Source organism: Pogoniulus pusillus, chromosome 22, assembly GCF_015220805.1.
Source record: "Pogoniulus pusillus isolate bPogPus1 chromosome 22, bPogPus1.pri, whole genome shotgun sequence".
Lineage (NCBI taxonomy): Eukaryota > Metazoa > Chordata > Aves > Piciformes > Lybiidae > Pogoniulus > Pogoniulus pusillus.
Genome location: NC_087285.1, coordinates 18,951,514 through 18,973,695, shown reverse-complemented (window position 1 = coordinate 18,973,695; position 22,182 = coordinate 18,951,514). Strand labels below are relative to the sequence as shown.

At 57.5% G+C, this 22,182-nt stretch overlaps 1 protein-coding gene across 2 annotated transcripts; it reads right to left on the bottom strand.

Moving 5' to 3' along the window:
- Positions 1-2,551: 2,551 nt before the first annotated feature.
- ANXA6 (annexin A6) lies at positions 2,552-21,822 on the bottom strand. 2 transcript variants are annotated; one of them, XM_064162035.1, is made up of 26 exons: positions 21,718-21,822; positions 19,256-19,316; positions 16,377-16,461; positions 16,006-16,100; positions 15,735-15,848; positions 15,564-15,654; positions 15,374-15,453; positions 15,241-15,297; positions 14,962-15,055; positions 14,783-14,878; positions 14,475-14,533; positions 14,103-14,225; positions 13,850-13,908; positions 13,357-13,435; positions 12,153-12,234; positions 11,821-11,915; positions 10,738-10,851; positions 10,059-10,149; positions 9,255-9,334; positions 8,515-8,568; positions 7,281-7,298; positions 5,842-5,938; positions 5,216-5,311; positions 4,862-4,920; positions 3,993-4,115; positions 2,552-2,885 (listed from the first exon to the last, which is right to left on the bottom strand). In XM_064162035.1, the coding sequence occupies exons 2-26, from the start codon at positions 19,271-19,273 to the stop codon at positions 2,826-2,828; spliced, it is 2,019 nt and encodes a 672-aa protein (XP_064018105.1). In that variant the 5' UTR covers positions 19,274-19,316; positions 21,718-21,822; the 3' UTR covers positions 2,552-2,825. The 2 variants fall into 2 exon arrangements, with proteins under 2 accessions (XP_064018105.1, XP_064018106.1); XM_064162036.1 differs by lacking the exon at positions 7,281-7,298.
- Positions 21,823-22,182: the final 360 nt, after the last annotated feature.

The window sequence follows — 22,182 nt, the reverse complement described above, 5'->3', positions numbered from 1 at the left end:
AGATTTGAACAAGCTGGAGAGAGTCCAGAGAAGGGCTAGAAAGATGATACAAGGGCTAGGAAGCTATTGTGTGAGGGAAGGCTGAGGGAGCTGAATTTATTCAGCCTTGAGAAAAGAAGGCTTAGGGGAGACTTTTTGCCATGTTCCAGTACGTAAAGGCTGGCTACAAAGAAGACAGTAACTCCCTTTTTGCAAGGACCCACATGGAAAAGATGAGGGGCACTGAGTACAAGTTACTCTTGAGAAGATTCTGGTTGGATACAACAGGAAAGGTTTTAGCTATGAGAACAATCAGCCATTGGAATAATGCCCTGAGTGTGCAGTGAGTCCCAGAGATTGTGCTTGTACTTCCCAAAATGCTGTCAGCCTCCTGACATTGCCTCCAGTATCTTTTCCTTATTGTAGGAGCAGCTGGCAGCAGGTGCTAGGGAAATTCCTGGCCTTGGGACTGATGTGCTGGGTTCATTTGGGCTTCCTGCCAGTGGCATTACCCTAGGCTGGGGTATGAGTGGTCTCACCTGCAATCCTGTGCTGCTCCAAGGCAGCCAGGCTGTGGGTGGTGGAGTCATGGGTCACAGATTATAGCAGTCGTGGTACAGCCAGAAAATTCCCTGGTGTATTTATGCCTGTGCCCAGGGAATTCACCCCTCTGCATACCCCAGGAGCATCTATTTTGGCAACAAGAGGAGGCAGGATGACGGCTCATGCACAGCCCTTGCTAAGCCCAAGCAGATTTGCCTGCTGTTCTGGAAGAGCAGAGCTCTGTGCCCCGAGTCTGTCTCTCCCTGGTGTGCCAGCTTGTCTCCTGAGCCCCAAAACTTCAGTGGACATCGCAGCCATGGCTCTGAGAGCTCCGTTTCCAGAGGCAGGGATGTGGCTAGCTCTGCTCCCCTCAGTCACTGTGCCGTGCCTGGCTCTCCAACAGCCTCACTGCAGCAAAGCTGAGAGCTGCAGGAAGGGATGGGCAGACGAAGGCTGGGGTTGCATCCTCTCTTCAAAACATCTGCATCTGCTCCAAGTCTTTGCAGCAGGTCCCTGATCAAGCAGGTGAGCCACTGGCTGCTGCCAGCTGGGGATCAGTTCAACCCTCCAGATGCTGCCTGCACAAGGATGCTCATTCCTCCACAGAGGAGCCATATCTCTATGGGAGAGGGTGAAAAAGCTTCAGCCAGGCTCTCTTCCCCCCAAGAAAGGTGATTTTATTAGAAGGGGATGTTTTACAGGAAGGCATCAAGGGAATTTTCAGTGGGATAACACCCAGCCGAGTTGTTTAAGCTTCCCTGGTTTGTCTCTACATGTTTCTGCTTCTCAGCCTCAGCTGAAGTGTTATGATAATATTGTGGTGTTACTCCTAAGGCTGCTTTGATATTTTGAAGGTGAAGCTTTCCTCACCCAGCTGTTCTGAGGAGCACTCAAGAGGCTCAGGACTTTTTGTTCTGACTTGGAAACAATTGAAAGTGCTGGAATTTCCCACTTTTGGAAATTCCAGTTCTTTTCTCCTGGGCGCTAGGGGAAAGAAGTGCAAGCATAAAGTGGTGTTTTTTTGGGGGGGTGGAGGTGGTGTAGCTTCGATGGCATCTGCCTTTTGTCTGCTCCTTCAGCAGCTTGAAAGCACAGGAAACCACGTGTGAAGACGGATGGGTGCCACTGAGTCTGATGTGTATCTCTGGTTTGTAAAAGCATCATCCAAGCACCATCCACACAAGGGCACAAACCCCGCTGGGGCTTTTTGGAGGCATGAAGTGAAGCTCCCTGTGAAATCCCTGCCCTGATGTCAGCCTCATAAACGTTTTCCACTCTTTTCTCTGGGATTCTGCAGTGTTGCTCACAAGGGCCTGAGGTCTCTCTGGAATGTGTCCAGAGAAGGGCCCCGTTTACTCTGCTCTCATCAGACCCCACCTGGAGTCCTGTGTGCAGTCCTGGAGCCCCCAGCACAAGAAGGACATGGAACTGTTAAGTGAGTCCAGAGGAGGACATGAAGATGCTCAGAGGGCTGCAGCAGCTCTGCTCTGAGGACAGGCTGAGAGAGTTGGGGCTCTGCAGCCTGGAGAAGAGAAGGCTTCCAGGAGACCTTCCAGTAGCCTTTCAGTGTCTGAAGGGGGCTACAGGAGGGCTGGGGAGGGACTACTGACAAGGTCTTGTCATGACAGGATGAGGAATGAGTTTAAACTGGAAGAAGAGAGATTCAAACTGGATGTTAGGAAGAAGTTCTTTGCAGTGAGGGTGGTGAGGCACTGGCACAGGTTGCCCAGGGAGGTGGTGGAAGCCCCAGCCCTGGAGGTTTTGAAAGGCCAGGCTGGATGTGGCTCTGAGCAACCTCATCTAGTGGAAAGTGTCCCTGCTCATGGCAGGGGGGGTTGGAACTGGATGATCCTTGAGGTCCCTTCCAACCCTGACAATTCTGTGATTCTGTCTCCAGGGTTCTCCCCAGGGCTGGGGCAGGGCTGCTGCCCACCTTGACAGGAGGGAGCAAGGAGACATTGAGACTCCCCAGCACAGGTTCAGTCCCACCCAGCTCTGCCCCAGCGAAGCGACCGCTCTGGTCCCAGGGTCAGCAACAGTAAGGCTTTATTGACGAGATTCAGAACTGCCTTTTCCATCTGGGTAACATCCTGGGCTAGTGGCTTGAGTAGGAATCACTTTGCACAGTCTCCCTACCCAGATCCCTCTGCTCCCCTCCCCGCTTGCAGTGGTGGTGCCGCAAAGTGAGCATCGTCCTCCGCAGGGGACCCAGCGGCCCCTGAAGCCCCCGAAGCTGCAGTGACATCAAGGCGGTGGCTGCGTGCGTGCTGGCTCAGACGCCAAGAAGAGGCTCCCGTGGCCACCTAGTCCTCACCCCCGCACAGCGCCAGCAGAGCCTTGCGGTAGTCGCCGGAGGTGTCCTTCTGCAAGAGAGAGACCCACGTCAGAGCAGCTGCCCTGGGAAAGCCCAGCTCAAAGCGCTGGGGACAGGGAACACCTAAATCCGTGCCCCAGCCACCCCACAGGGGTCTGTGCAGCAGGGGAGGGCCAACCTCAGGACATTCAACAAGGCCAAGTGTAAGGTCCTGCACTTGGGTCGGTGCAGTCCCAAGCACAACTCCAGGCTGGGTGGGGAATGGCTGAGAGCAGCCCTGAGGAAAAGGACCTGGGGGTCTGGGTTGATGAAAAGCTCAACAGGAGCCTGCAGTGTGAGTGCAGCCCAGACACAACCCTGTGCTGGGCTGCAGCAAGAGCAGTGTGGGCAGCAGGGTGAGGGAGGGGATTCTGCCCCTTGGCTCTGCTCTCCTCAGACCCACCTGGAGTCCTGTGGGCAGTTCTGGATTCCCCAACATAAAAAGGACATAGAATTGTTGGAGTGAGTCCAGAGGAGGCCATGAAGATGCTCAGAGGGCTGCAGCAGCTCTGCTCTGAGGACAGGCTATGAGAGCTGGGGCTCTGCAGCCTGAAGAGAAGACTTTGAGGAGACCTTATAGTAGCCTTCCAGTATCTGAAGGGGGCTACAGGAGGGCTGGGGAGTGACTATTGACAAGGTCTTGTAATGACAGGATGAGGAGGAATGGGTTTGAACTGGCAGAGGGGAGATATTAGGAAAAGGTTCTTGACAGTGAGGGTGGTGAGACACTGGCACAGGTTGCCCAGGGAGGTTGTGGAGCACAGAAGCACCCAATGTGATCTTTGATCACATTGGGTGCTTCTGTGCTCCACACCCTCCCTAGAGGTGTTCAAGGCCAGGTTGAATGAGGCCTCAAGCAACCTGTTCTAGTGGGAGGTGTCCCTGCCTGTGGCAGGGAGTTGGAACTGGATGAGCTCTGAGGGTCCCTTCCAACCTAAACCATTGTGTGATTCTATGAACACATCCCCTCTGTGGCTGGACCTGCCAGCACCGAGCCCCAGGTGATGCTCAGCCTGTGTCACTCGTGACTGAAGCTCCCAGAGGGCTCCCAGAGGGCTCAGGGGCAGGGCTCAGTCAGGTGAGGTGACAAGGACGTGGCTGCCCTGTGTCCCCTCACCTCAATCATGTGGTGCAGTGACTTGTCAAAGAGGTCCACGAACTCGCCCCGGATGTTCCACAGGTCGATTTCGCTCCGGGAGATCATGATCCGGGTGAGAGTCCTCTCATCTGTGCCGGCACCCTGCAAAGGGGAGCTTGAACAAATAACCCTGGGGGAACCTGGGGCTCAGGGACCTTCCTGGCGACTTCAGCAGAGACTAAGCTGAGGATCAGATCTACAGAAGTGACCTGAGAAGTGGAACACTCCTGCTATGAGGAAAGCCTGAGAGGGTTGGGGTTGTTCAGCCTGGCTCCAAGGAGAACCTTATTGCAGCCTTACAGCACCTAAAGAGGCTTGTAAGAAAGATAAGGATGGTCTTTTTATTAGGGCCCTTTGTAAAAGCTAATGGCTTTAAACTAAAATAGGGGAAATTTAGGCTAGCTATAAGGAGAAGTATTTTATGGTGAGGGTGATGAAATACTGGCACAAGTTGCCTAATTACACAGATTGGTGGTAGATGCCCCAAGCCTGAAAACATTCATGGTCAGGCTGGATGGGACTCTGAGGAACCTGATCTAATTGAAGATCTTCTTGTTCACTGCAGGGGATCGCATTAGATGATCTTTAAATATCCCTTCCAACACAAACCAGTCTATGACCTGTCCTTGGAGATGTGCTGGGCTTGCTGCTGGCGAGACACAAGCCTGCCATGTCTCCTGCTAACAGCACACAGCTGCCATGCTATTGCTCTGAGCTCTGCCCTGGCCCTGGGGAGAGCCAGAGGACAAAGCCCATCACTGCTGTGAGGCTGAATCAGGGCATCCCAAAGGGTGTCTGCCTGGCATAGCCCCCTCCCACAGCTCAGCCCCAGGAGAACACATCTGTACCTTCATGGACTTGTAGAGCTTGTCAGCAAAAAAGGCTGGCTTGTTCTTCACACTCCGCACTGCAACACACAGAGGGGAGAGAAAGTGGGCACCTGCTTGGTGGCACCCGTGGGACACATGGCAGCAAGGGGTTGTGCCACCTGCCAGATCGACTGCCAACCCTCCTTGGTACAAGTGTGCAGGCTTGTCCCCATTGATTGCCCTATAAATGCTCTGACCCCATGCCACACTGGGAGCCTCTGTGGCCCAAAGGCAGCAGGAGTTTGCCATCACAGTGCATTGGCAGAGGGAGGCAGAGTGTCTGCTTGCCCTCGGGGGAGCCCTGCCCCAAGGGAGCGCCCTCTGGGCACCGACCGATGGCCAGGAAGGCATCCTTCTCATCCCCTGACATCCGCTTCCTAATGGCGTGCTCCACGTCGTGGTTGGTCATTCTGATGAACTCCTGAAACACTGCGGGTGGAGGAGAGGAAAAGGTCACCACTGAGATCCCCCACCCCAGCCCCAGGAGACTCAAGCCTCAACCACAGAATCACAGGACCACAGAATGGTCCAGGCCAGAAGGGACCTCTAGAGGTCATCTAGATCAGCCGCTCTGCAGTCAGCAGGGACATCCCCACTAGACCACATCACTCAGGGCCAAATCAAGCCTCACCTTGAATATCTCCAGGGAAGGGGACACAACCACCTCCCTGGGCAACCTGTTCCAGTGCTCCACCACCCTCACAGTAAAGAACTTGTTCCTAACATCCAAGGATGGAGTCTCCAACCATGGAGATTTCTGGACCAGATAGGACCAGAGCTAGCTTGGGCAACCTCAACAAGCCACCCCAAATGGAAGACCAAGCCATCTCCTCCCACTGCGCCCCTGAGGGGTCAGCCTCAGCCCTGGAGAGACCCTAATCTCCTGGTGTCCAGGAGTCCCCCCCAGGCACAGTCAGAGCACTCGGTGTGGCCCAGCAGCGATGGAGGAGTGGCCCTACCTCTGCGCAGGTGTGAGTAGCTGCGGGTGCAGAGGATGCTGAGGAAGCGAGTCTCCAGGGAGTCACTGGAGTCGTTGCTGGAGACATCAGCAAGTTTCTGGAAGAGCAACCACGAGTGAAGAGGGAGGCAGGGGCATAGCAGAGAGGGACAAAAGAAGCAATTCTTCCTGGGACAGCCAGCCTTGAGCACCTTCTTACAGAGACAGTGGCCTCTGATGAGCAAGAAAATAGGTTTGGGGGCATTTATTTCCATTCCCCCCCCAAAAAAAACCCCAAACATCTTCTGTGCATGGAGGGAAGGTTATAGAATCATAGAATCATAGAATCAGCCAGGTTGGAAGAGACCTCCAAGCTCATCCAGGCCAGCCTAGCACCCAGCCCTGTCCAATCAACCAGACCATGGCACTTAGTGCCTCATCCAGGCTTTGCTTGAACACCTCCAGGGACAGCGACTCCACCACTTCCCTGGGCAGCCCATTCCAATGCCAATCACTCTCTCTGTCAACAACTTCCTCCTTACATCCAGCCAAGATAGAATCATAGAATGGTCTAGGTTGGGATGGACTTTAAGGATCATCCAGCTCCAACCCCCTGCCATAGGCAGGGACACCTCCCACTAGAGTAAGTTGCTCAAGGCCTCATCCAACATGGCCTTGAACACCTCTAGGGAGGAAGCAGCCACAGCCTCCCTGGACAACCTGTTCCAGTGTCTCACCACCCTCACTGTAAAGAACTTCCTCCTAACATCTAGTCTAAACCTCCCCTCTGCCAGTTTAAACCCATTAGCCCTCGTCCTGTCATTACAAGACAGATGCACAGCTGCAGGCTCACACATCACCTCTGAGAAAAGAGGTTCTCCAGCTTGTGTGAAATGTTGCTTTGCAATGCTCATGCTTCAGTTTTATGCTATCCTTTGGGAAGAAGGTTTTGGGGGTGACCACTATTGAACAGGGAGCTCAGAGCTGCCAGACACAGGAGCCACTCACTCTCCACCTTGGCCCACAGCAGTGGTGCTCACGGGTGAGATGTCTGCCACCTCTGCTGTGGGGCTTGGTGGGAAGGCTGTGCTCATCCCAGCCATTAGGTTATGGCAGCCAAGTTACTCCTTCCCCAGTTCCCACTTTGGAAGCCAGCCCTAAGTCCCATGCTGCCAGGAACACAAGATGTGCATGCAGGCAGCAGGCAGGACTGGGTCCCAACCCTCCTCAAAGCAGGCAGGTGGCTCTCTGCTGCCCAGCACTGTAGGGAGGTGCTGTCTTGCAGCTTCCACCAGTCCCCTTGCCACCCACCCTGATGCAAGGAGCTGGGAGCCCTGAGCAAGCAGGGCCCATGTGGCCTCATTTTAGGGCTGCTATAGCCAGCCCCAGCACTGCACTCAAGGACCACAGCATCCCCTCAAAACATACAGAAGGCTGAGGAGTAAAAGGGCAGCCACTCACCAGGGTCTCTGCAACAACCTGGTAGAGAGAAAGAGAGAGACAGGAGACAACAGGGTCAGAAAGTGCTGACCTTTATCCTTCCCTGATGAAGTAAGGGAAGTCTAGCAAAAATCCCTTAAAATGACCTGTCCCCAGCTCCCCTGGGAGGGAGCCCCATCTTAGGACCTGTCTGCTTCTCCAGTTTGGCCTCTATGCCACTACTTGGGGTGGGGAGGTGGCCTTGGCCAAGCAAAGCGAGCCCCCCAACCCCTGGGGCTTGGGTACCAGCCTGTTGCTCCCTGGGGAGCATCCCTGCCTGGCCTCAGGCTGGCTCATGCCAAGCCTGCAGCAGGAGGAGGGGAAGGGCAGCTCTGCTGACAAAACGCAGCCAGGCCAGCTGCCACCTGGCTGGCTCGTCCCTGTGCTTGTCGCCCCTGGCTCTCTCTTTCTCTGCAGCAGGTGGAGGTGAGCAGCAGCGCAGGGGCAGGGTGCGGGCAGCGCAGCATCTGCTCCCTCTGCCGGCAGCTGCCCTGCGGCAGAGCTGCGCCGCTGCACCCATGCGCTGGAGCACCGCGGGACAGCCAAGGCAGAGCTGGGGCTTGGCTCTGCACCGAGCTCCGCAGCCCCTTTCAGGAAAGGCTGGGCCTGAAGGAGCGAGAAGCCCAAGTGTACAGCCTGAGGGTCACATATCTGCTGGGACCGGGAGCTGAGCCAAGCCATGGGGCCCCAGCAGCTCCCTGCACCATTTCTGGCTGCTCAGGCTTCCAGTCCTGGTTCACCACAGCCCAGGAAAGGTGAGGCAGTGGTTTGAGGGCTGGCATCCTGGCATGCTGAAAAGCAGCTTAGGCTTCAAGGCTGCCTCGTTCACAGCACAGAGAGGTGGGCAGCTCCTGCAGAGCAGCCCAAAGCAGCCTTTGAAGCTCAAGTGCCAGGCTTCAGCATTAGTGTGTTGCTACTGCACCCCAAAGCAGGAGCTCTGCACAACTGGTGCAGTTCCCTGTTGGAGCTCCCTGAGGATGGGCCTAGAGCTCCCCCATGCCCACGCAGAGCAGCAAGGCCCAGGACACTGGAAATCAGGCTGGGGAGCTCTACCTCCAAAGGTGTCACTTCTGGCATCACTCCCTGCAGCTTCCAGAGACCCTGCCCCAGCAGCATTTGCTTCCCTGAAGGTGGCTTTTCCAGGCCAGGGGACCCAACGTCCTCGTTTGTTTCTTTGCTGCAGAAGCTCCAGCAGCACTGCCAGCATGGTTCTTACCTTGGCATCCTCATGTGCCTGTGTGAGGTTCTCTGGTCCTTCGTCACGGTTGCCCTGTGGTTCAAGACAAAAAAACCCATGGAGCTGGGGAGGGGACATCTCCCAGGAGAGCCACAAGAGAAAGGGTGGCAGACAGAGTCCAGCAGTGCTGCCCAGCCAGGTGGTAGTGCTGTCTTCTCCATGGACACCATCCTGACATCCTGTGATCTGCTGGAGGGGATCCAGCAGAGGGCTACGAGGATTAGGGGACTGGAGCACTGCCTGATGAGGAGAGGCTAAGGGACCTGGGGCTGTCTAGGCTGGAGAAGAGAAGCCTGAGAGGGGATCTAATAAATGTTTATAAGTATCTGAGGGCTGGGGGTCGGGGGGGGGGACGGGACAGGCTCTGCTCACTGCTCCCTGGGATAGGGCAAGGAGCAATGGATGGAAGCTGCAGCACAGGAGGTTCCAGCTCAACACAAGGGGGAACTTCTTGACTGTAAGGGTCCCAGAGCACTGGCACAGGCTCCCCAGAGAGGTTGTGGAGTCTCCTTCTCTGGAGCCTTTCAAGGCCTGTCTGGATGTGTTCCTGTGTGACCTGAGCTAGATTGTCTGGTCCTGCTCTGGCAGGGAGGTTGGACTCAATGATCTCTTTGTGTCCTTTCCAATCCCTGACATCCTGTGAGCCTGTGATCCTCACAAGCCACCCCTGCAGCCTGTGGCAGAGAGGGGACAATCCCCATCAAGAAAGCCAACCTTACCAGAGCCAGGGAGACCAGAATCCTCTTGAAATGTCCTGATGTGTCAGAGGTGAGATCATCTTCCAGGCTCTTGTGGTAGGCTGTGGAGAGAGAGGATGGCTGAGCCCTGCTCCCTGCCTGCAGCTCTGCTTCCCACCCAGCAGTGCCTGTTCTGCCCATGATCCCCGTGGGGCCTGTGGATGATGCTGACTATCCTCCAGCATTTGCATGGCTGAAGTGGATGGCTCCATCTGTCATTTTGAGGCTTGGGGAGGATGGGACCACCCCAGCAGCTCTAATGCCCTGGGCACAAGCACAGCCTCTTGCTCCAGGTGCTCCTGAGGAAAGGGGATCATTGCAAAAGAGCTCTCAGGGAGGAGATGCTGGCAGAACTGGAGCATGTCACCGTGACAGGGAGAGAGGCAGGGGGTGACCAGCCACAGCCCCATCTGCTCAAAACCACAGTCTCTGTGGGGTAGAAGAGGCTAAGGATTTAACCTGGAGCTTGCACCTTGTTCCCTAGGCAGGAGGAGGCATGGATGGATGAGAAAGAGAAGTGATGGGTCTGGGAATGTAAGAAATCACAGGAGGTATTTGAGGACTCTTGCCAGCCTTATCCCAGGTTCCCACACCTCTTTAATCAGGGGTTGGACCTGAAGAAGAGCTGCTCTTGCCTAGAAGGGCTGATAGACCTTTGCAGCACCAAGCTATGGACCTAACTCTGAGACAGAAATGTACCCTGAGATCTGGAAAGGGCTTTATTCAGTGTGAAACACGGTCTGTGCCTGGGACCTGGGTGCTCCCCACCTCCCCCCGTGGCCATACCTTCCTGGTATGCCTCGTTGATAGCCTTGATCTCCTGGTTGTTCCGTGTGGCCAGGATTTCAATGAGCACTTTCTCGTCTGTGCCAGCCCCCTGGAAGAGAGTGGCATGGTGGGGTGCTGCAGGTGCCAGTGGCAGCATCACCCCTCCAGTGCCAGGCAAGCAGGGGCTACTCTAGCCACAGGGCTACCACATGTCAAAAGTCCATGTCTAGCAGTGCCCCCAGGGGCCGGTAGGAACCAGCATGAAAGAGTCCATATATGCTGCTAGCAAGGTTCCAGCTGGTGTGACTGGTGGATGGTGCTGCATGCCACAGGGCTGCCACTGCTGTGCCTCTCCCGTGGCTGCCTGGGCCTGGCAGGGCACTGCTTCCACTGGGAAGTAGGAGATGCTCTGCAAAGCAGTGGGAGGACTCCTTGAGAGGTTTCTTTTATGAGCTGGATAGAGTGTGCTGGGCTGCAAAGAGACCAAACTGGACTCCCAGCAGGTATTGAGTGCAAACCAGGTCTTTGTTCTGGTGCTTTCTGCTCTGCTTTCCTTCAGCACAGAAGAGGAGAGCCTGGGGGCACGTGAAGCTGGGGTGCACTCACAGACCCAGGCCACCAGTAGCATTGGTACAACCACAGTCAAAACCACCTTGTCCTCCCATGCTGAAGCCAGTGCCATCAGTGTGGCAATTACCTCCACAGCCTTCCTCAGCTGCTTGGCATCGTACTGCGCCGGGGTCAGCATCAGCCCGAGGATCAGCTTGGCCAGGCTGCCTGACAGCTCGGATTTCAGGTCTGCCAGCAGGTCCTGCAAAAGTGAGGCTTCAGTCCCCAGATCACAGAATCATAAACAAAAAAGAGACCTCCAAGCTCATCCAGTCCAACCTAGCACCCAGCCCTGTCCAATCAACCAGACCATGGCACTAAGTGCCCCAGCCAGGCTTTGCTTCAACACCTCCAGGGATGGTGACTCCACCACCTCCCTGGGCAGCCCATTCCAATGCCAATCACTCTCTCTGCCAACAACTTCCTCCTAACATCCAGCCAATGCCTCCCCTGGCACAACTTGAGACTGTGTCCCCTTATTCTGTTGCTGGGTGCCTGGGAGAAGAGCCCAACCCCACCTGGCTACAGCCTCCCTTCAGGTAGCTGTAGACAGCAATGAGCTCTGCCCTGAGCCTCCTCTTCTGCAGGCTGCACACCCCCAGCTCCCTCAGCCTCTCCTCACAGGGCTGTGCTCCAGGCCCCTCACCAGCCTTGCTGCCTTTCTCTGGACACCTTCCAGTGCCTCTTGAATTGAGGGACCCAGAACTGGACGCAGCACTCAAGGTGTGGCCTGGCCAGTACTGCAGTACTGAGCACAGGGGCAGAATGACCTCCCTGGTCCTGCTGGCCACACTGCTCCTGATACAGGCCTGATACAGTTCCTGATGCTCCTGCAGGGATGGACCAGCTGAGGCTACACCAGGGACAAGTCAAGGGAGGAGAGGGTGGAGGTGGAGGACACCTGGGAATACCTTTGGTGTGGCTTAAGGTCAGATTTTGTGAGGTGGCTCTGAGGAGATCCTCTGTGCAGGACACCCCCCCCCTTGAGATGGTGTCAACAGCAAGAGGCTGTTGGCAGCTTGGTCTTCCTTGGGGAAGCCATGCCAAAGCAAATTGGGGTGCCCTGGCTGCCCACTGCCCCCTGGGTAGGATTTCTTTCATCCAGGGGCAGATCTCTGTGCGGGAAGGGGAAGAAGGAGGGAGCAGGGTGGGAGGAGGGGGCTGGCAGTACCCGGCCATAGTGAGCCTTGTAAGCCTTTAGGATCTGCTGCCTCTGGGCGTTGCTCCTCTGTGTTAGCACCTCGATGATGGCTCCTTCGTCAGTGCCTGCAATGACAGCAGTGATACTGGGGGGAGCCAGGGGGACCAGCAGAGCCACGCTGGCTGACCACAGGCACATCGCCACTCCTGTGAACTGAGGAGGTGGGGAAGGCAGAGCTCAGACAGCCCCAAACCCACTTCTCTATTTCCTTCATGCAGCCCTGCATGGGCCAGGGTGAGTTTTCTCCCCCAGGAGCTGTTGAGGAGCAGCAGGAAGGGGTTGGGTGCATGGCCCCTGCTTACCCAGGCCCTTCATCGCCTTCCTCAGCACTTGTGCATCCCCATCATCATTGAAGCTTCCTGCAGGCTGCACAGTTCCTCGAAGCTGTGGATGCAGAGAGGTTTGGGTTCACCCTTGAGCTGGGTGGGATGGAGAGAGTGAGGGAGAGGATGGAGAGAGCGAAGGAGAGAGAGTGGAAGTGCCACCTGGCAAGCTGAGGCCAAAGCAGGTCGTGTATTAGTGCAAGCACCTGGGGCTGAGTGAGGATGTCACTGCCACTGTCTCCCCTTCCATCAAGGGCAAACCACAGCCAGGCCAACAGAGAGCAAGGAGAAGACAGCGACAGAGAAGAGCCCTTGGAGTCTGGGTGTCCTGCTGGGTGTTCCCCCTGCCTGCCTGTGCTCTGGGACAGCTCAGCCAGGGCTGGCTGCATCAGCTAGGAGCCAGAAGAGCAGAATCAGAATCACAGAATTAACCAGGTTGGAAAAGACCTCTGAGATCATCGAGTCCAACCTATCACCTAACACCTTCTAATTAACTGAACCATGGCACTAAGTGTCTCACTCAGTCACCTTTTAAACACTCCCAGAGATGGTGACTCCACCACCTCCCCGGGCAGCCCATTCCAATGCCTCTGTGAAGAACTCCTTCCTGATACCCAGCTTAGACCTGCCCTGCTTGCGGCTCTCTGATCTCATCTGAGAACTGCAGATGCTGGAAGGGTGCCCACTCCTACCCTGTAACTGCCCTCCTGCTCCTTACAGCTCCTTACACATCCTCATCCTCCCCAAGCACGTAAGGCTCAGGGTTTCTTTTCCACACACCTCAGAGCACCCTTTTGAGGGTGCCTCCAGCTGCATGCAGGGTGTCAGCTGCCCACACCACAGCTCTGCCCCTGCATTGGGGTGGGCTGTCCTGAGGAGCAGGAGGTCTCTGGTGGGCACTGGAGCCAGGGCTGCAGGTGATGCATTGCACAAACATGCAGGGTCTGCTGCCTCGAGGGAGGGAGGCTGAGACAGAGGGGGTTAGTGGAGCCCTTGGGATTACATCTGCCAACCTCATGCTCCAAAACCAGAGAAAGGCATCAAGAGAAGCTGCAGAGCAAGAGGCAGAGCGAAGGTGCAGGACTGGCTGTGCTCTGTGCTGGACCCCCCACAGCAGAAAGGAGCAGGTGGGGGGGTCCCAAGCTGTCAGGCAGCAGAAGGGGGCACACTGGGGGGTGCTGACCTCTACTTTGGCCACCGCACTAAGTTCCCACATCCGATAGGCCACCTGCGCCGCCTCGGGGAAGAACTCACCTGCAGCACTGCAACGGGAGGGCAAGGACAGGGGAGAGTGAGCTGGGGCAGCCCCATGCCCCACCAGCAGCCACCCCCCAACCCCACCCTGCCCTTCCATGAGAGGTTTTGTGTACCCTCCAGGTGCCAGGCACAGGGGTGGGTGGGCAGGAGCCAGGTACTAGCTGTGGGGCTGGTGGGGGGGTGATAAATCCCAACTGCCTTCACCAGAACATCCTCCCTCCAGGTGCTTGTCTCTGCTCTGTGTGGCTGCTACATGCCAAAAAGGTACCATGGCATCACAGTTGGCCATGCAGAGGGACCTGTACCAAACCACTGTCCCTGTGGGTGCTGCTGGTCCAGATGATCCCCCAGGCTCTGACCCAGAGGTTTGCACCCAGCACCAAGGGCAAAGGAACAAACAGGGTGCCAGCTGCTCTTACTCATCATCCCCTCCACACAGCTTCAACAAAGCCTTCTTGTACTCCCCAGAGGTGTCCTCCTGGAAAGACAGATGGAGACAGAGAACAGGGAAGGTCAAGGTAGTGCCATGTGGAGAGGTCTCTCCCTGAGCCTCATCCTCAGAGCTGGACACACTGCACAGGATGGCTGGGGAAGGGACTGAAGCCTCCCATGGGTGGCATCAGAAGGGAGGCAGCACGAGCAGCTGGGTGACTGGGGACTCCCAGTGCTCACCTTTATCATGTTGTAGAGAGACTTCTCATACTTGGTCCTGAACACCTCGCGGATGTCCAGCATGTCGATCTCGCTGCGGGACACCATGATGCGGATCAGGGTGTTGTCCCTTGTGCCCAGCCCCTGCAGTGGAGAAGCCCCCACATCAATCCTCGGGTGGCCAAGCAACAACCCTGCTCAGCACACCACATTTGGAAGCCTCTATCGAGTTTCTACCCAACCCTAAGTCTGAAGAAGTAACTCCTTTGGAGGGAAGAGCAGACCACCCAGGTCGCCTTGGTCCTATCTTCGTGGACATGCATCCCCATGCACCCCGTGGCAAGGGGACCCCTCCTCAGGAACCCTCTGGAGTAGGAGGAGTGATCTACTTACCTTCATGGCCTTGTAGAGTCTGTCAGCAAAATACTCTGCTGTGCTTCTGATGCACTTCACTGTGGGGAAATTGAAGCTTGGTGAGGGATGCTGGCACTCGGCTTCGCCAGTGCTTCCAGCCTCTGGGCACCCACACCCCTTGGCTACCACATTCAGCATCCCTACTCACCCTAAAGGAGCCTCCCTAAGCTCCCTGAAACTCAGCAGAGCCACAACCCCAACCCCACTGGCTCTTGCCTTGAGCCCTTCCACCCCAGCAAGGCCAGATGGGTGTTTGCACAGCACTCCCCATGCAGGGGCTGACTTACCCACAGCCAGCATCAGCTTCTCAAAGTCACCAGAGAGCTCTCCTCGGATGCTCCTCTCAATTGGCTTCCCAGAAATCTTCATGTACTCATCAAAGACTGTGGGACAAGAGTGAGATGATGCCTGGAGAAGCTGCCAAGATACTTTCAAGCCCAACTCTGAGCTTGCAGGAGATGCTCACCCAGGCGGAGGTGCTGCTTGCTTCGCCGGCCGAGGATGTAGATGAATTGGGCCTCGTCTGTACCCCATTTCAGCTCACCAGCTTCCAGCAGGTCCTTGTGGGATGAAGAAGACAGCAGAGCCAAAGTCAGGGTGCTGCTCATGTGGGGCTCTGCCCAAGCACAGGTGCCCAGGGCACCTGCCCTCATTTTACAAGCCTAAGTCTAGTTTGGATGGTTCCAGGGCCACCAACCTGTCCCTGCCTGGATGCCACCCATCCCAGCGACCTGCCAAGCCTCACCTTAGCATCCTGCTCCACCAGATCCTCGCTCACCACATCATCTTCCTCCCTGCTGCCCTGTGGGACAGAGAGTCACTCAGTCCTGCAGGGCACAGGCTCCCACCACCTAAGGATGCTGGAGAGATGGACATACCTGAAGCAGAACGACGAGCATCTTCTTGAAGTGGCCTGATGTGTCTCCAACGATGTCAGCCTCCAGGTCTCTCTCATAGGCTGGTGGAAGAAAGCAAAGTCAGGGCCCAGAGGCTGTGATCTCCTCAGCTCTGCCCTCTACCCTGTCCTAAGGGGGCACAGGGCAGCCCCTGCCCTTCCCTGACGCTCACCATCTTTGTAGGCAGCCACCAGGTCATGGATCTCCTGGTTGGTGCGAGAGGCGAGGATCTCGATGAGGCACTTCTCATCCGTGCCGATGCCCTGTGGGCAGAGACACAGCCCCGTGAGCAGCAGGGCCAGGTGTTCTCAGAAGGAGCCTATGGGGGGTGCCTACCCCTTACCGAGATGGCATCTTTGATCTCTTTGGCGTCACCATAAGGCGGAGGCCGCATCAGGCTGACGATCAGCCGCTCGAACTTCCCGGTCAGCTCGTACTTCAGGTCTGCAATCAGGTCCTGGCCCAGGAGGAGAGAGAGGCTGGGAACCCTCTGCTCCACAGCATCTCTGAGTGGGTCCAGGGAGCCACAGGTCCCTGCATGGACTGGTTGGTGGCAGCCACAACCACCTGCATCTGCAGTGGGGCTATGCACCAGGGAGTGTTTCTGCCATTACCTTTCCATAGAGGGATTTGTAGGCTTGGCAGATCTCCACTCGCTGCTTGTTGCTTCTGGATGTGATGAGGTCAAGGATGGCTTCCTTGTCACTGCCTGAAGGAACAGCCACATTTAGCCCCAGGGCTGGGTCTCACCCTCTATGGCAGGACTCATCGCAGCCATCCTGCCATGGCCAAAGTTGCTTCTGACTCACGGCTGGGAGGCCAAAGACAGCTCCAGGGAGGAAAGGGGGAGCCAGGAGAGGTCCTGGCATGCTGCTAAAGCATGAGAGGGGAGGGAATGCAAGATGCCCAGCCATGCAAGGGTCAACCAAAGGAACAGGGGACATCAGAGTGGCCCCGTGGTGACAGTCCAGAGGAGCATCCATACCAAATCCCTTCATGGCATTGTACAAAGCCTCTGCATCCTGGTTGGCATCAAAGTTTGGGTAATCCTTCACCGACCCCCTGTAGACCTAGAGAAAGGAGGGGAGAAGGTGAAAGGGGAAGGAGCAGTCCCCAGTGAGATGAGGGAAGGAGAAATCGAAATTGAGCGGGAGTGAGGCAAGATCTGCTCCTGGTTGGGCTGCCCAGAGGCAAAACTCAGTGTCAAACATAAACACCCTTGATTGTTTCCTTTCCTGTTTGCTGTCCTTGCCATGCAGACTGTGTTCCAGGGCACTGGAGTACACAGCATTCCCTCTTGGATCTCACTGGCAGTGCTCTGTTTGCAGCTTGTTTAAGCTGGATACAACTCTCCCTGCTGTACTAGCAAGAGCTGATGAAGAGAGGTTCCCAGCTTCATCTGGGGGTGTTGAGAAGGAAAAGCCCATGGGAGGACTGGAGGAAAAGCCCTTCCCTCCCATGGGGGGACTGGACACTGTGAACACAGGGGACAGCATGGGAAGGACCAGGATGATCCTCCTGCAATGCAGCCAGGCTGAAAATTGTGAGGAGTGGACTGGGAGCAAGGAAGGAAGCAATTTTCCTGCTGCCTGTTGTGAGCAGGGATACCCTCCGGATGCTGAGGATGTCCAAGCTCTGCATGGCTTCCAAGCAGGGAGACATTTACAGGCACACCATGGGCTGCTAGACAGAAAGCAAGGAGAAGTGCCAGAGCTGCCCACAGCTTGTTAGCCCCAGCCTGTGCTCCTGCAGGGCCTAGGCTGGTCCAAGGGGCTGGAGCAGAGATCCTGGATACAGGGGAAGACCTTCCTGAGAGCCCAAGAAATCTTGGAATTTGGTGTGATCCACTTCTGTCTGCTTCTTTGCACCTGTGAGCTGCACAACAGGGAGTGCAGGAGCAACGCCCCCAGCAGAGACCTCAGGAAAAAGCAGAGACCATTCTTCCCCTGCCCAGAGGAATTCACCCTGGGGCAGCCTGAGGCCGAACTGAGCACGGTCAGCACAAACCCGAGGTGGAAGCAGATGTGAAACCAGCCCGGCCCCACGGTAAGGAACGGGGCTGCATTCCTGCCAGAGGCACAGAGTGGGAAGGGCTGAAGGGCAGCAGGTCCTTAGCAGCCTCACTGGGGAGCCAGGCTGAGCTGGGGCTCTGGCTGTGTCAGCACCCTGGGCAACTCCGAGCTCCCTTGGCTCTGCTGGCACCATGTGCCAGGCGAGGGAGTGATCACTCAGGGGCTTGTTTAAGATCCCCAGGAAGCTGGACAAAGGTCTGGGGCTGTTGCCAACGTGGGCATCTAAAGGCAACACTTCACGAGGGATGATGGGCATCAGCAGCCCTGATCCAGCAAGTACCTCCAGGAATGAGCCCATGGGGATGGACACGAGGCAGCCCCATACCCACTGCTCCCCTGGGTCCTGCCCCAGTGCCACGGGGCACAACGGCTCTGCTGTGCATCTCAGGCAGCACCTCAAGAAGTCAGTACTCCTGTTCTCCAGAGACAAACCAGCCCAGCCTTGCCACAGCCCACAGGCCCTCTGAGGAGGAGCTGCTGGCACTGGCGTCCCACGTGGCGGGGACCAGGTCGGGCAAGAGGAGACTCTGCCCTTCGAGGGAGCCAGGCAGGCAGAGGGGCAGATCGTATTGCAGGTGATTCATCGGGAGCCCTGGATTTAGCCCTGCTTCCCGGCAGCTCCCAGACCCTCCTGGCTCAGGACAAGCTGCTGCCCACACACGTGCATTGCAGAGATGTAAACAAGAAGCTGCAAGGCAAAGGAGGTAACAGGAGGGGACACAGAGTGACAGGGGGGATGACCAGATGGGCCTGGTTAAATAGGGAGGGGGAGAGGGAAAGTGAGGCAGGAGCTTAGAGCTGTGCAATGCCCTACGCTCCCCGTGCTTTAGTGGGAATAAACCCCAGGGAGGTGCACAAACATCGCTCGAGAGGGAAACAGCATCCTGCCTGCTGCACCCTCCTCATAACCCTCACGTCCCTTTCCATCCCCCACTTCAGCTGCTGGGCCCTCTCCCTCCCCTCCTCCAGCCTCTGAGTCATCCCAGCCCGCCCGGGACCTCCCAGCTAAAAATAAGCCATGCTGGGGCCAGGAGGGTGGAAGCAGAATTCCTATCGTGGCTTTGCTGTCTCCCACCGCATGGCTGCTCAGGGGCCAGGACGGCTGCAGGGGTGATGCTCACCCGCGCTGTGTCTCAGTTTCCCCACCCGGAGGCAGCCGCCTCCTTGGCTGGGCAGGAAGCTGTGGGTAATGGGGCTTGAGGCAGCCACTGCTTGGTTTCTCTAGGGAATGGAAAGCAGAGCCTGGCTCCAGGCAGCGCAGAAGGGAGGTTTGGCCTTGGACTCCTCCCCCGCCTGGCACAGTGCAGGCAGGCTGTACCCAGCAGCCACAGCTGCCCTCCCAGGCAGGTTGTCCGCCCACGCCAGGATGTTTTCCTGGCTGCAGGGGAGCACCTGCTCACCCAGCTGCCACACCACACCAGCCCTGGCTCAGAGCCTGCAGAAATCCAGAGCAAAGTGGGGCTGCCTGCCTTGCAGCACGCTCAGGAGGGATTTCTCTTCAGCCAAGGCTCAAATCCCCACTGCAATGTCTTGTCTCTTTCTCTTCCCACAGCCCTGCTTCTCTCCTCCATCCCAGTGTGAGCCCAAAAGAGTTTTTGCTCCTGGGTGCCCCTGCTCTCACAGCTCCCCACTTGAGCACTTGCCCCATCCAGACAGCACTGGCTGGAGAGGCAGAATGTAAACAGGCTCCTATGAACATCACTTGCTGCATGATGCAGATGCTGCCCTGGCCCTGGGGTCTGTGCTGCAGCATCCCCAGTGCCCATGCACACCATGTGTGGGTCACCCTTACCTTTCCTTGGGGTGCCATGGCTTCCCAAGCTGCAAATCACCAGGGCGAGAGCAAGGTGGAGCTGCAGGAGGGAACAGAAAAGCCCTTGTGAGCCAAAACTACCTCACTGCAGGCTGCATTAGTAGAGGGTGGCTTTGTTCCCTCCCTTAGGTGCCACTGCCAGTCACCACTGCAGGGACAGGGCAGCTATGGGGGTACACAGGGAGAGGAGCTTTGCCAGCCACTCTGCTGTCACCAAATTTCTTTGGTGTCTGGCACCAGTGAAGATGAGCCCTTGCACAGCTTCCTGCCATTGCTGAGAGAAACCAGGAGGGGAAGAAAATGCTGAATACCTGGAAATGGGCTGAGCACCCCTCTGCAGACCTGACCCCCCTTCTGCACCCTGCAGTGCTCCCTGCAGCCCCCAAGCCCTGGCACCATCCCAGCTCCAGCTGCTGCTGGGGACGCTCAGTTGCTGCACGGTGCTGGGGCTGGGCAGTTCCGGTGAAGTTGCAGCAGTTTTGATCTGAGTTTCTGTACCACCACCAGCCCCGCGTAGCAGCAGAGCTCAGGAAGCCTAGCTGGGCTTCCAGGGTAACTGGCAGGTTGGTTTCTAACACCAGCACCACTTAGAGCTGCAGCCCTCTGCAGCCTGGGCTCTCCCTACCCACCCAGAGAAAGTCCCTAGTCACTGCTGTTAGGTCTGAGAAAGCTGAAGGGGGAGGGAGGGAGGGAGGGAGGGAGAGAGAACAGCTGGAAAATGGAGCCTGGCCATGAATGAAACCGCTGAGCGTCAGCTGAGCTCCAGCCCTGAGGCCTCCCCCTCGCCAGCTCTCGCCCTGCCTTGCAGACACGTTGCAGGAAAGCTCAGGACACAGTGGGGCCGTCCTGGGGGGATTTCTACCCCACGGTTTCACATCACGTGGAGCGAGTAGGAGAGCTCCCATGAACTTCCTTGGCTGTGCCCTGAACGCCTGTGAGAGCACCCACGGAGGGGAGACCCAGCCCCCACAGCCGAAGGTGTGGCTGGGTCACCCCGCTCGGGTGCAGGAAGCCTTCTGCAGTCGCAGGCAGCGGTGCTGTGGGGAGGAAGTTTTGCAGATCTGCCCTTGCCTCCTCTTCTCTTTTCAGCTGGGGAGGCTGCAAGCTTTGGCCACCCTTCCCTGTGGCTGGCAGAGAGTCCCTGCATGCCCTGTGTGCAGTGGGGCTGCACTGCGGCCGGGCGCTGGGTGGGTGCCAGGGGATCCCAGCCCCCAGCCCACACAGCCTCTGAATGCCACTCAGGAGCCCGTACACAAAGCTGTAAGAAGAAAGCCCTGCATGGCACAGCCATTCTGCCTCTCTCCATGCATGCAGCAGCTGGGCTGAGGCTGCTCAACTCATCTCAGCAGTGACCAGCCACACCCAGCTCCCAGCCTGTCGCTGCAATGCCCCATCCCTGTCCCTCGTTGCTGCTGACACCTCCAAGGAGGCTGGGGGAGCAGCCCTCTCTCTTGCCTTGTCAGCAGACGACCCAGGAAGGGTAACTGGACAGATACCACATCTGTGGGGCAAGAGATGAAACCTGGAGGCTGCATGGGAGTGTACCTGCCCCTCCCAGAATGATGGAGAGGTTTGGGTTGTGGAGGTCCCTGGACGAAAAGGGCCATTAGAAATCCTAAACGACGTTCACAGTCCATCCTCTCTGCAGAACAACCTGCCCTTGCCAAAAAGTCCCCGTCCCCTCAGCAGTGTGCACCCCAATAGCCTCTCCACATCCCCACCAGGGTTTTGGGCACTGAGCTTCACCCCAGGAGCCCAGCAGCTATTTTTGCAGCCTGCTGCCAAGGCTCCCGGAGACCAAGACACACCCAGTGCCCCACCACTGAATGGAAAGGGAGCTCTGCGGAGTTAAAAGAGAGGCACCCGTCCTCCCTACGGGCTCAGGCACTTCGGGGCCATCTCTTGCCCCGAAAGGGTACCCCAGCACCAAAAAGCCTCCCTGCTCTTCTAGAGCTCCATGCCTTGGGGGTGCCATACGCTGCCATTCGCCTGTGCCAAACTCCGCGGGTACCAAACCGCGGGGGGATTCTGTGCAGCACGCCCGGCTGGGATGCCTGCTCGGAGGGAAGGCTGCTCGGAGGGAAGGCTGCTCGCAGGGCGCCGCAGCGCAGGACAAAGCCGCATCCCGGCCGCGACACACCCATGAGCCCCGCGACGGCGCCAGCGCTCACCCCGAAAAAGCACCCCCGGGCGGTGCAGCTCTCGGTCAAAAGGGAGAGCTGTGCATAAGAGGGAATGGTTGTTGGGGGGGGAAGAAAACAGAGAAAAAGAAAGCAAGGATCCCCCCTGCAGCCACCCCTTGGAGGCAGCCTCTGCTCGCACAGCTCGCCGCCAGGCCAGGTTCGCAATGGCACCGCGGGGGCTTTGCCCACCGGCATCGTCCCCTCGCCCACCAGCACCGTCCCCTTGTTCCTCCTCCCCCCCGCCCAGCGCACACTCACGGCAGCAGCGAGGCCAGTGCGGGGCGCGGGGGCAGGCGGCCGGCGGCGCGCTCGGTGCGGTGCTTGTGGCCGAGCGCTCGTCCTTGGCGTGCAGCTGTTTCCTCCCGGCCAGACGTCACCGCTCCAGCCTCCAGTCCCCGCCCGCCCTGCCCGGGCCCCGCTCCCGCCCGAGCCGCCCTGCCGCTCGCCTCGGCCCCCCGCCTTTGGGTGCTCGTGGGGAAGGGGCACCCAGAGGCACCCACGGATGACTTTGGTCCCAGTCAGCAGAAACCTCCCCCCGGCGTGTGCCGCCAGCAGCGGTGACACGGTGCCAGGAGGTGACGGTGGTGACACTTTGGCTGGTGAAATGTCACCCTGGTTTCCTGTGTGAGCGCTGGGGTGCAGGGTACCCCCACTGGCTCCAGGGCTGGCCCTGCCACCTGCCCTGCGCCTCTGCCTGCACCAAAGCAGCCCCTGCCCTGCTCA

Coding starts and splice junctions, on each gene's coding strand:
- ANXA6 (XM_064162035.1), bottom strand. Junction 14,879..14,961: donor CAAGCAGCACCTCCGCCTGG/GTGAGCATCTCC, acceptor CTTGTCCCACAG/TCTTTGATGAGTACATGAAG. Junction 5,312..5,841: donor CTACTCACACCTGCGCAGAG/GTAGGGCCACTC, acceptor CTCCACCCGCAG/TGTTTCAGGAGTTCATCAGA.